A 13,245-nucleotide genomic window follows, 5' to 3' on the forward strand; every position below is an offset into this window, starting at 1 on the left:
CCGGTGTGGAGGGGGGGGGGGGGGGTGGTGAAGGGTCTGTTTTACACAGCTGAACTCTATCAGAGAAGTAAGTTCGTGAACCAGAGGGCATTCATTTGAAGAAACAAGAGCTGCTGAGTCTGCCGATAAGGTGGTGATTAACAGAGTCGAAAGCCTGGCCAGGTCGATGGCAATACGGCTGCACAGTAATTCTGCTTATCGTGGAGGTATAATATGCGTTTAGGCCTTGAGCGTGGCTTGACGGTGCACCCATGACCAGTTGAACCTAGATTGCGATCATGGAGAAGGTCGAGTCGGGATTCAGAATGGTGGTGTACTGTTTGTTAATTGGCTTCAAGACCTTAGAAAGGAGGTTAGATAGATTATAGGTCTGAGCAGTGGCTGGATGTAGTCTCCCTTTGCAAGGGGGGTATGACGCGGCAGCTTTCAATTTTGGAAGATCTCAGACGATACGAGAGGTTGAACAGCTAGATAGGGGTTCAACATTTCGGCAAATTTTAAGAAGAGAGGGGTCCGATTAGTCGTAGCACCGGCTGATTGTAGTGGGTCAGATTTTGCAGCATTTCAGAACATCAGCTCATTCTGGATTTGGTGAGGAGGGAAATGGGGGCAGGGCTTGGGGCGAGTTGTGGGGGGCAGTGCTTGTTGACCGGCGTAGGGTGGGCCGAGTGGGAAGCATGGCCAGCCGTAGAAAAATGCTTATGAGAATTCCATATTATGGATTTATGGTGTGTCGACAGTGTTTCTAGCCTCAGTGCAGTGTGGCGGTGGGAGAGGCTCTTATTCTCCATGGACTTTTAACAGGTGTACCCCACGAACTTTTTAGGAGTTGTTGCTACACGATATGGCACTACCCATTATACTGCTCATGACAATAGCCTACGCTCACGCTTATCCTAATGCCTGTGATAAGGACTAGTTCTAGAGTGAATGCTAACTTCCAGTAGTATTAACAGTCTCATATCACGGGCATTCGTGCTAATTGCAAGAACGCCACAGATTTTTCTGTGTGTAGTGGCAGTCAGGTCTGGAGAGACCAGGTAAATCTGTTCCTTGGTTCTCTAATTAAAATGAATGGGCTGCTTAATTTAAGTGGAGGAAGCGACTTTTAAAGATACACCAGGCACCTCTAACTGACGGATGAGGTCATTCCTTCAGGATACGCGGCATCGATTAGGAAGGCCTGCTCTGTGAGTGTTTTAGGAGACGTTTTGACAGTGATGAGGGTGTTTTTGACCTGCAGGCCATCGGACAGGCATGAGGCATTGATCTGATCTGGTTGAAAACAGCAAGAGGTGTCTTGGGGGCAATTTGGATAGCTTATCTATGAGCTGCTCATGTTAAGCTATAGTGCGACACCTTTTGGGGGTCCGTACCTGTGTTTCAAATTGATCCTATTGCTGTGCTTTTGGCAATTTGTGTGATCGGGCTAACTTCATCTTCCGTTGTAGGGAATTGCCGGGCTCCAACCCAGTGTTTAGGTAGGTTACAACATTCTTCACTCGTCCGCCGTTCTACTCACACTGGAGGCCTCAGCAGAGCACGAGGCTCCCCCGATCCGGCTCCCGATGGAGGCCGAGGGCCAATCCCCCCTCACATATGGCGACAACTGCGGCACGAGGGTTTCTATTAGCAAGCGCATGTGACTTGTGCTGGAAGGGAGTTTGAAGTAAAGCTTTCGATTGTTGGTACGACCGGGATTAGTAGACGACGGTGCAGCTATGCTCAGATGCACACCCCCGCACCCGGAAGGGAATACCACAGCCACCACCTGGTTGCTAAAGCGAATTAAAACAACTTGGGGAAGGGCTTACTTTTAATGCATGAACCCAGGGCTTTTACGTCATCACTACTCTGGACGGTTCTGACTTAGAATATGTGGACAACTACAAATACCTAGGTGTCTGCTTAGACTGTAAACTCTCCTTCCAGACTCACATTAAGCATCTCCAATCCAAATTGAATCTAGAATCGGCTTCCTATTTCGCAACAAAGCATCCTTCACTCATGCTGCCAAACATACCCTCGTAAAACTAACCATCCTACCGATCCTCAACTTCGGCGATGTCATTTACAAAATAGCCTCCAACACTCTACTCAACAAATTGGATGCAGTCTATCACAGTGCCGTCCGTTTTGTCACCAAAGCCCCATATACTACCCACCACTGCTAGCTGTATGCTCTCGTTGGCTGGCCCTTGATTCATACTCGTCGCCAAACCCACTGGCTCCAGGTCATCTACAAGTCTCTGCTAGGTAAAGCCACGCCTTATCTCAGCTCACTGGTCACCATAGCAGCACCCACCCGTAGCACGCGCTCCAGCAGATATTTCTCATTGGTCACCCCAAAGCCAACACTTCCTTTGGCTGCCTTCCCTTCCAGTTCTCTGCTGCCAATGACTGGAACGAACTGCAAAAATCACTGGAGACTCATATCTCTCTCACTAGCTTTAAGCATCAGCTGTCAGAGCAGCTCACAGATCGCTACACCTGTACATAGCCCATCTGTAAATAGCCCATCCAACTACCTCATCCCCATACTGTATTTATTTATTTATTTATCTTGATCCTTTGCACCCCAGTATCTCTACTTGCACATTCATCTTCTGCACATCTACCATTCCAGTGTTTAATTGCTATATTGTAATTACTTCGCCACCATGGCCTATTTATTGCCTTACCTCCCTTATCCTACCTCATTTGCACACACTGTATATATACTTTTTCTACTGTATTATTGACTGTATGTTTGTTTATTCCATGTGTAACTCTGTGTTGTTGTATGTGTCGAACTGCTTTGCTTTATCTTTACCAGGTCGCAGTTGTAAATGAGAACTTGTTCTCTACTAGCCTACCTGGTTAAATAAAGGTGAAATAAAAAATGTTAAATAAATTGGTGTAACATAACATTTTGATTTTATTGGTCCAAGGGACCCATCATTATTTTCTCGGGAAATGGGAAGGAGCTTGGTCATGAAGTCCCGGGATACCGGTCACAGATTCTCAACCCTAACACACACGTATGTGTGGCAGCATTTTGGTACATGAAATGGGAGACAGAGCGGTCAGCACAGTCCAGAGCAATGTTATAATCAATGTATTAGGGTACAAGCCTGTCTGTCTCCTTGTGTCTCTATGTGTCTCTCTTGCTTTTCCCCCCGTGTCTCTCACTCTCTATTCTCCATATCTTGAACAGCAATCTGGTTTTGGTAAAACCACCAGAAAGTAGTTCAAACCAAACTGACACTCAGTGTTCCAAAAACCAAATCAATGTTCCAAAAACCAATCATCCTTAGAAACCACTGTGACTTTGAAAACAACCACACACACACACACACACACACACACACACACACACACACACACACACACACACACACACACACACACACACCACACACACACACACCACACACACACACACACACACACACACACACACACACACACACACACACACACACTCTCTACTCTTTTTACCTCTCTCTTTCCCTCTCTCTTCCATGGGGCTTGCTTTAACAGTATACAGTATACAGTCTCCTTGCAATAAACATGTAACAGGTTTGAAACATCAATGATGTCCCAAAAAGGATAAGGGAAGTTTTTATTATGCACACAGTATTTACCCCATTGGTGGTTGTAGGCTTACATAGAAGAAATATGCAATATTTGATAATAGAGCATAATGTAAAAAAAACAATGTACAGTGCAAAGACAATAAGCATCACAATTCACAATGAAATGCACTTGCCAGTCCAATAGCGTAGCCGGTACAACAAAAAGGGTCTTTTGATGAGGTCACTAGGGTATAAATAGCAGTATCTCTCTCACTCGCTTTCTCTCCCCCCTCCCTTTCTCTCTCTCTCTTTCTTTGTCTCGCTGTCTGTCTGTTCACTCACACACACACTGAAGAGAGAGCATTAAGCCCCAATTAACCAAGTGATAATTATCTATGGGATAAGTTCATTTACTTCTGATTAATTATGCATCAGATCAGGTGATGGGAGCAGCAGGAAGGATAACGGTGGGATAAATAGCATAGATGGAGACAGGAATAGGGAAACCGAGAGAGAGTTTTTAAAATTGTACATACTGAAGAGGTCTGTCTCGTCCACAATCTCAGACTTGATGATTTCTTCGATAACATCCTCCAAAGTAACGATTCCCAGGACCTCGTAGAATGGATCTCCCTCCCTTCACTATTCACCCTGTGGACTATAGCCAGATGGGATTTACCTAGAGAGAGACGAGAGAAAGAGGAAAGAGAGAGAGAGAAGAGAGGAGAGAGAGAGGGAGAGAGAGATGAGAGAGATGGAGAGAGAAAGAGAGGGGAAGGCAAATAGGGAGCGGAAAGGATGGAGAGAGAGAGAGAGAAGAGAGAGAGAGAGAGAGAGAGAGAGAGAGAGACAGAGGAGAGAGAGAGAGAGAGAGAGAGAGAGAGAGAGAGAGAGATGTCAGAGATGTTAGAGAAATGATAGTAATGATCTATTTGTGGTGAGTCTGGAAATCCTTCTGTCATAAAGCAGATAAAAATCAACACAACACCAATCAGGAGACTCTTACAGTAAGAGCCGTTAAGCCAGAGATGGGATGCCCGCCCCTGCTGATATGAGTCAGTCATACATACTGTAGATAAGTCATATATTTGTGTATATATTACTGAGAACTGGCCAGATCCCAAATGAAATTACCCTCAGCTGTTGTGTGATTGTGTGTGTGTGGTGTGTGTGTTTTTTTGTGTGGTGTGGTGTGTGTGGTGTGTGTGCTGTGTGCGTGTGTGTGTGTGTGTGTGTGTGTGTGTGTGTGTGTGTGTGTGTGTGTTGTGTGTGTGTGGTGTGTGATGTGTCAATGGTGATTAAAAGAGACATTTTTGACAGTCAGGAAAACCTTGGTAGGTTACGTAAACACATCCTGAGATACGGTAACCAGTCTTGAGGAAGCATGGTTCTGACGAGTAGGACTCACTAGCCATACTGCTGCGCTGACAACTCCAGGCACACACATGCCCACAACCTACACTCACACCACACACCCACACACAATAAACACACAAAGATGCATGTTTTAAACTCTCATACATATGCATGAAATGAAACTGGCATGCACACAGAATTATAGTTATTAACGCACGGCATGCCCACACAGCATCATGAAGCCTCTACTGCATATGAAACCTTTGAGATTGGAACTCAACTCCACATATTGAGTCTAACTCTTGTTCAACTATCAAATCCTCTTAGTTTGAGGATTTAAAAAAAACTGTTGACTATGAAAGGCACTGACTTTGCTAGCGTCTTACATAACCATTTACAAGTACACTGCCTTGTGTGTCAGTCCAATACAACAAACAAGAGCGCTTATTCCATGGCTTCGTGAACGATTTTAGTCACTGTGGCATTTCATGTAAGACTCCCCACCTCCCTCCTAACCCCATTGCCTTCCTGAAACAGCCTCCATCACAGCTGCAGAGAGAGGGGAGGAGATGAAGAGAGAAGGAAAGGAGAGGAAGAGGTAAAGGTTGGAACTGAATTTTTATGGTGCCACAGCCAGGTTGACGCACAATCGAGCTAACCACCCCACACACACACACACGACACACACACACCCCACACACACACACACACACACAACACACACACACACACACACACACACACACACACACACACACACACCACACACGACAAACAGCACACACACACACACACACACACACACACACACACACACACACTTCCTGACCGCTACACACTTCTGCCTCTCCCCAGTGATGGCCTGCTGACATAAGGATTAGAAGTGAAGGTCAGAATCAGCAGGGTTCTCTCGTTACTCTCATCCTCTCCCCTCACATGAATATGTAACTTAACATTTGATAGTCAGTTAGCTCCTATAAAATGTCATGATTCTGCAGGACCAACTGCTTTGAATGGTTCTATTGTTCAATCAAAACTTGTGTCTGTTTTTTGGGGGGTATGAGAAAAATAACAATATACAGTAACTAACARTATATTTGAACAATATATGCTCTCCTCAGACATTCCTACCGACAAAAGGACATCCCTGTCAGTGAACTGATTCTCTGGCAACCACAGCATGGTTCCACCRGAAGGGGCAACCCAGATATCATGTATGTGGACTTTAATGTGACACCGGACTAAGGGAGGAGGAGGAGACTGCGTCTGCGATGGAAGCCCAACTCTTCCTCCTGGCGCCTCTAGACAACCAGATGATGATGAATGTGAGTTGAAAATGTGAATGTTACTTTTAATCACACCACAAAACAAATGTTGATTGAATAAGGCCCTCCCATCCAACTCATTTGTCCCAAGTCATCCTTCTCATCATTAAACCCTTCATTCTGAATAAATCAGATTACAATCTCTGAGCCCTCATGGACAAACCAACCCTAACAATCTGAACAGCATCTGAGTGAAGCCCTAGTCCTGTTACATAAGCTCTCATCCTAGTGGACACTGCCGTCTCTGTCCCAAAGCCTCCAGTTTGATTCCTGCCAACAGTCAGAGCACATCAAATCTATTCTACTTCTGTGTATTATGCAACACACACGAGAAACATTATGTCTGTTCATTTCACCCACTCAAAAATCAACTTTTACTTTTTACTTTTGTATAGCTCCTAACGAAGTACTGAGTGTACACCCACACAAACACACTTTTGTATAGCTCCTAACGAAGTACTGAGTGTACACCCACACAAACACACTTTTGTATTGCTATTCTTGTGGGACCAAATCATTTATTCCCATCCAAAATCCTATTTTCCCTAACCTTTTTTATTTACYTTTATTTAACTAGRYAAGTCAGTTAAGAACAAATTCTTATTTTCAATGACGGCCTAGGAACRGTGGGTTAACTGCCTTGATCAGGAGCAGAACGACAGATCTTCACCTTGTCAGCTCGGGGATTCGATCTTGCAACCTTTCAGGTTACTAGTCCAACGCTCTAACCACTAGGCTACCTGCCGCTACCTGCCGCCAACCTTAACCCCAAACCCTGACCCTAAAACTATACCTAACCCTAAACCTAACCATAACCCCTAACCCTAATTCTAACCATAACCCTAATTGTAACCCTAACCCTTACCCCTAAGCCTGAAATAGCATTTTTCCTCGAGGGGGCTGGCAAAATGTCCCCACTTGTCTGAATTTTCCTTGTTTTACTATCCTTGTGAGAACTTCTGGTACTCACAAGGATAGTTAAACAAAAAGACACACACACACACACAACACACACCTACCTAGCCTCCTGGCTGACGGCTGAATGATTTATACTCTGGTTGTCATGGGAATCAGAAAAGCCTCCAGCTCCCTTTGACATTCTTACATGGATGGAAACACAAAGGACCGTTTACTGTCAATTTGTCACTTCTCTTCAGACTGCAGCACTTCATTCCTGTTCTACTGTGGGATGTACCGCTTCACTGGGCTCTTTCAACTCAATGCCATTCTATGAATTCCTGAGACGGGTAATAAACACAGGTTATCCAAAGCAATTACCATAAGTAAAACAGGAAGTTTGTATCATAATAATTGGCAWAATCATTGCATAATCCAGAACCAAATCAGCTAAAGCAATCACAAGACTATAATTTGCATAATCTGTAAAACTGTAACTGTAAATCTGTAACCTTGCTACTCTCTCTAAGCTGTCCCAGTTCATTCCTGGGTAGCTTCAAGGAAGTTGTTGGTTTTATGGATTATAGATATGGCTTAAAACTCTTCCCTGACATACAGTAGCCCAACATTTCCCAAACTTGGGCCTGGAGACCCCAAGAGGTGCACATTTTGTTTTTTRCCCTAACACTACACAGCTGATTCAAATCATCAACTCATCATCAAGCTCTGATTATCTGAATCAGCTGTGCTAGGGCAAAACACATGTGTATACCCCTTGGGGTCCCCAGGACTGAGTTTAGAAAACCTTGCAGTAGCCTATACATATTACCTCCACTTGAACCTGCTGAGCCCTTATCATCTTATATGACGGACTCTTCAAAGCATCACTGGATTTAAATACACCCTGGATTCTCTGCTTTTCAGGAAGAGGGAAGTGGTGTGATGGAATGTGTAGGGGGTAACTTGAACACTTTCATGGCACTTAGCTACAGTATACACAACTTCTTGTCAAACGAGCACAGCACCTGCTGAACAATATAATATTTGTTTTATCATAGATCATGTGCAACACGGTAGAGGTTCCTGAATTGCAGTAATCATGTGATTTGAACTTGTGAGCTCATTGGTTCATGTGCTCTGATGGTTGCAGGTATAACTCTGGAGAATGCACCTCCACCTGTTTCCAAAAATGGTGGTGCATTTCCTATAATATTTAACTCTTTATATGCTACCTAATTCTGCATTTAAAAAAAATTCATCTCTACAACAGTGTATACCTAACTCTATTACCTCTCTTGAACTCCTCCAGCATCACATCCAGTTTGGTGTCGCTGAACACACAGTGCATGGGGTGTTTGTAGAACTGGGTGATGGTCTTCAGCGGGGTGCAGTCATCCGGGTCCACGAACGCCAGGTCTTTGACGAACAGGATATCAACGATGTTGGACCTGTCGTTCTCATAGACCGGGATCCGGGTGAACCCRCTCTGCATGACGTCAGACATGGTACAGAAGTCTAGAACAGCATCCGAGGAGAGCATGTAACAGTCCGCCAGAGGGGTGTGAACTTCTTCTACGTTCTTGGTGCGCAACTCCAGAGCGCCCTGGATGATGTTGAGTTCCTCTTTGACCAGGTCGTGGTAGGGGTCTGTGACGCGCAGCATGGCAACCAGTTTCTCTCTGGTGTAGAAGTTACTGATCTCCTGGTGGAGCATGATGTCTAGGAGTTTGGAGACGGGGTAGGAGATGGGGAAGGAGACCAGCATTAGAAGCCGGGTGGCCCAGATGGTTTTGGAGGCGATGGCGAGGCTGTGTCTGGACGCCACAGAGTGAGGCAGGATCTCTCCTATAAAGAATATACCGAAAGTGCAGGTAGCAAGGGAGGTGGGAGTCATCCCTATAATCTGGCACATCCACACTACGAAACAGGTGTTGGTCAGCACGTTGCCCAGCACCACAGTACACAGGATGTAGTTGCCATGTTTACGCACAGATTCGATCTTGTGCGCATATTTTTGTTCCTTCTCGGTGCCGCTGTTTTGGAGGACCCGGAGCTCAACGGGATCCAGGGCGAGCATGCTGATGTTCAGCCCGCTGCAGAGCGCAGAGAGCCCCAGTAGCATCACCGACACCCCCAACTGGAGCCACACGTCCGCTTGCGGGGGTCGCTCCACCACGGCTAGCCAGAAGTCTCTGGTGGTGAAATGTTCCCACTTCAACCCATCAAACGCGCAAATGGAGTAGTATTTTATCCGCTCATCTTTGCGCAGGTCTTTGGCGAGCAGCTCCACTATGGAATCAGAATCAAATAACACAAAGGTCCTCATCAGACAAAATAAAAACGCACAATAACACAAGACACATTTTTTTTAACATTCGACGATTCAACAACGATTAAAACATATAACTATAAACGAACCTAGAACGGAGTTGTGGCTGGATGCAGACCTGAAGGAACCCAGGAGTTCGATGTCAGAACTCCGCGCATGCTCGTCCACGCACGGGTTCCGTTTGGAATGGACCTAAACACAAATTAACATTTTAACACGATATTTACGCAATTTAATTAAATATATGTCATATATAGCGTTATGGGTAAATGGTCAACGCACTAAATAAACTGACCATGCTCTCCCCCTCTCCTTTCTCTCGCTCTCCTCCTGGCTCCTCTATGAAGGCGATCCATGGTGCGGCAGCTGCACCCTCTGGTCTCCCGCTCYCAGAGCGGTTCTGGGCTCTCTGTGTAACCGGGGATGCTGCGTAGTAAACCCGCAGCATGAACCGCGTCCCCTCGGTCGCCTGGAGCAGCCCGTCTTGCACAGACAGTTCACCGGCTTTAGTGTTCTCTGGGCGGACACCAAGCAATCCCTTCGCCGGAGCTGGGAGAAAGAATACGATGATGAGAAGGATAGAGAAGTTAAATAACAGCAGGCTGCAGGAATGAAGTGCGGTGCGGTGTGTTGAGGATGAAGCTGCTGCAGCATCAGCAGCCATCATGCTGAATGAGCTGCAGAGGGACGTCGGCGATGGTTGGGTCACGTGGTTAGGGTTTTTACGCATGCTCTTGGAATCGGCATAACATCTGGAGACCCACACTTGGAGCAGAGAGAAGAGAGGGGGCATGTGTGCAGCACAATGACGTAATGTCATGTTGAGTGCCACTACCGTCTAAAAATAGAAGGCAGGATATGCCCTATCATCAGCCACTTCCCTGCAGGGAGCGACTGTCTGTCGCTCTCTGCAGAGATCACAATCGTTGCCTACTGACAGACCCTTTCATACTGTGTGTGTGTGTGTGTGTGTTCATTTTGTAGGCCTACTCAAAGGCCTTCATCTCAGTTTTTCTCTCTCAAGCTATTTTTTTCACAATCAGCATCATCATAATCATCCTCATCATTGTCACCGTCATAATTATCATCATAATCTTTGTAAACAGCAGCATCGTCATCATCACATTGGGTAAAACTGCAGTCGATTTTTCTAGAACGTGTTATACAGTATTCCACCAGATGGCAGTGCTGACTCCCCTTTCCCATTTCAGCACCAGCTCTGGAGTCAAGTTTTACTAGAGGCTCTTCAACTAAGCAAGTTGTTCGTTTACCCTCCTAGTGTGAGTAATTTGATTGAATTTCACATGATATGGTCATTAAACGGATTTAAATAGCACAGTAATAAAAGCAGGGTTGCATTTTAAAGCCAATAATAGGTTACTACTATGAGTCAATGTTTTGGGCCTGAGTCAGCAATGATTTATAATTTGCAAATTATTTATAATGAATAGTCTAACAATTATTATTTCTAAATGATTTAGAATTTTCAGGGCCCAATCGCATTTAGGCATACGAACAATTAGCCTACAAACGACAATGTCTTACTTGTAGCGTGTAATTCCATTTAAAATATCATGTTTTKACATTTTGGAATCGGAGCCTACATGTTAATGTAAGCCATAAAACGAGAAATGTAAAGAGATAAGACAGTTTAGCAAAGCACACCGTTACATTGGTTTAATAATCAGATACATAAAAAGGACACGATAATACACAGGGACTTACTTGGCTGCTCCTTTGTCTAGTGGTAGGCTGACTTCTCTGCCTCTGCAACTTTCACACATCGTCAATATTCGGAAGAGCGATCGTGAACCCTGCCTTGTAAACCGTGACCCTTTCATCGCCTGTTCAAGACAGTTACAATCCTGGTAGTGGCGTGTCAATAAATAGCCTTATCCACCCTCCTTCGCCCACGCTCTCTCTCTCTACACTTATGCTCCAAATCACATGTATGTGCCTGTCAAGGCAATGTTTTTTAAATAGATTTTATTTTGGAAGTATAATCGAAGTCAGATCCCACTGGACACAGACGTCAATTCAATTTATATTCCACGTTTGTTCAACGTAATTTCGTTGATTTAATTAGAAAATAACAAACCATATAGCCACAAAACTGAAAATAAATAATATTATTGTAGGGTATGTGACTAAATTATATAGGTCTAGTATTATTGATATTTTAAATCATGTTCAACTGATGAAGCTCAATACATTTCAACAAAATATGTTTCCAATGTAATGCATTTGCCATTATTGCTTCACTAACGAAATTGCTGTTACATTTTCGACCCTGTTGATTTGTTGCATTTTCCAATAGGCTACTATAGAGGCCTGTTTTGTTGCGTTATAGTTCAGGGGCCTCGTGTTATAACTTGGGACAAAGATAGAATGTCGTTTTGAAAAAAAGAGAGTTTAAATCGGATTATTATCGTTATAATCCCGAGAAGTTAAAAGCTAACTAATGTGTAGGCTAAATGCAAATCTGGACAGATTTAGATCAAATATAGAGAGAGACATGTATTTAAACCAGATGTAGGCCTATCTTTAAACGCTATGCCATACATGCTATATCCACCACCCCGTTATATAAAGTCATGTAACCACACCTAAAGGAATCCTAGGAAAAAGCTATGGCTTTGTTTAGCTCCGGAGATAACATGTGTTCGTTATTCTGCCTTAGAAGTAGACCTATCTGTTGCACGTTGCTCTTTTCTCCCAAGAAAATTACAATTATTCGTTTATATTACACAATTATTTATCTATTAGGCCATGCTTTTTGTTGTTACTCTTGTCATTATTATTAGTCTATTATAGTAGTATTATAGTTGTGTTCAGTTTGTCTTGCTTTTTCAAAGTTGATACAATAGGTCTACTTTTGTCTTCGATAAATGGAGTCGAAAAGTTATAGTCATAATATTTAACATTTAGTTATTATTTTGTCAAAACCTTCCGAAAGTAGTTATTCAGTCAACGATACCCACACACACTTTCGATAGCTTATGCCACTGGCAAAAATAGCTTAAATTAATACGATAAAAGGTGACATGAGAAAACATTCGACATTACGGAATGTGYTGGACGAAGCAAACGAGTGTTGGCTAGCCTACATTATTTTCTAAGTCGAAAGGAATTTGATAGTCGGCTAATTTTCTTTGCAATGATTGGAAATACGATTAAGTCAAGCTCAACTCGAGAAATGCACGCCAATCTGTACTCTTTTGGTGGCGGGTTCCCTAATTTCACTCACAGAGTGCACATGGACAACATTCACGCACAAACATCTTCTATGAATTTTCTATCCTATGAACACAACTTTAATGTTATTGAATTGTGATAATGTGCTGACTTATTTTGTTTTCAACTCCAATTGTTTGATTTGACAATTTAGTAATTTAGCAGACGCTATTATGCAGAGCGAATTCCATCAGCAAATAGGGTTATGTGCCGAGCTCAAACGCACATCGACAGATTTTTCAGCTATTCAGCTCGGGCATTCGAACCAGCGACCTTTCAGTTACTGGCCCACTGCTCTTAATAACCACCAGGCKACCTAGTGTAGCCTATAACACAGTTGTACTTATCTAATGTAAAGTATTTATATTATATTTAATTTAGTTGGAATTCCTGGAAATCTTACAGACTGTAGCTTTACTTTCCCACCTATCTGAGTATCGAGTATCAGAACAAGGATTTTTTTTAACTAAATGCATTCACAGTCTCCATATCGTTCAAAGAGTGGGCACTAAATTACTGTAATTCTTCTCTTAATGTTCTATTTAAC

General features: G+C 43.6%; 1 protein-coding gene across 1 annotated transcript in view; it reads right to left on the reverse strand.

The window, feature by feature from the left end:
- cnnm1 (cyclin and CBS domain divalent metal cation transport mediator 1) overlaps positions 1-11,248 on the reverse strand; it is a 32,293-nt gene extending 21,045 nt beyond the window's left edge. The window contains 6 exon segments of the mRNA XM_024007716.2: positions 4,094-4,192; positions 4,195-4,236; positions 8,426-9,424; positions 9,554-9,656; positions 9,760-10,216; positions 11,190-11,248. Of these exon segments, the coding sequence (XP_023863484.2) occupies positions 4,094-4,192; positions 4,195-4,236; positions 8,426-9,424; positions 9,554-9,656; positions 9,760-10,216; positions 11,190-11,248 (1,759 nt within the window).
- Positions 11,249-13,245: the final 1,997 nt, after the last annotated feature.

The sequence above is a fragment of the Salvelinus sp. IW2-2015 genome, linkage group LG18 (assembly GCF_002910315.2).
Source record: "Salvelinus sp. IW2-2015 linkage group LG18, ASM291031v2, whole genome shotgun sequence".
Taxonomy (NCBI): Eukaryota; Metazoa; Chordata; class Actinopteri; order Salmoniformes; family Salmonidae; genus Salvelinus; species Salvelinus sp. IW2-2015.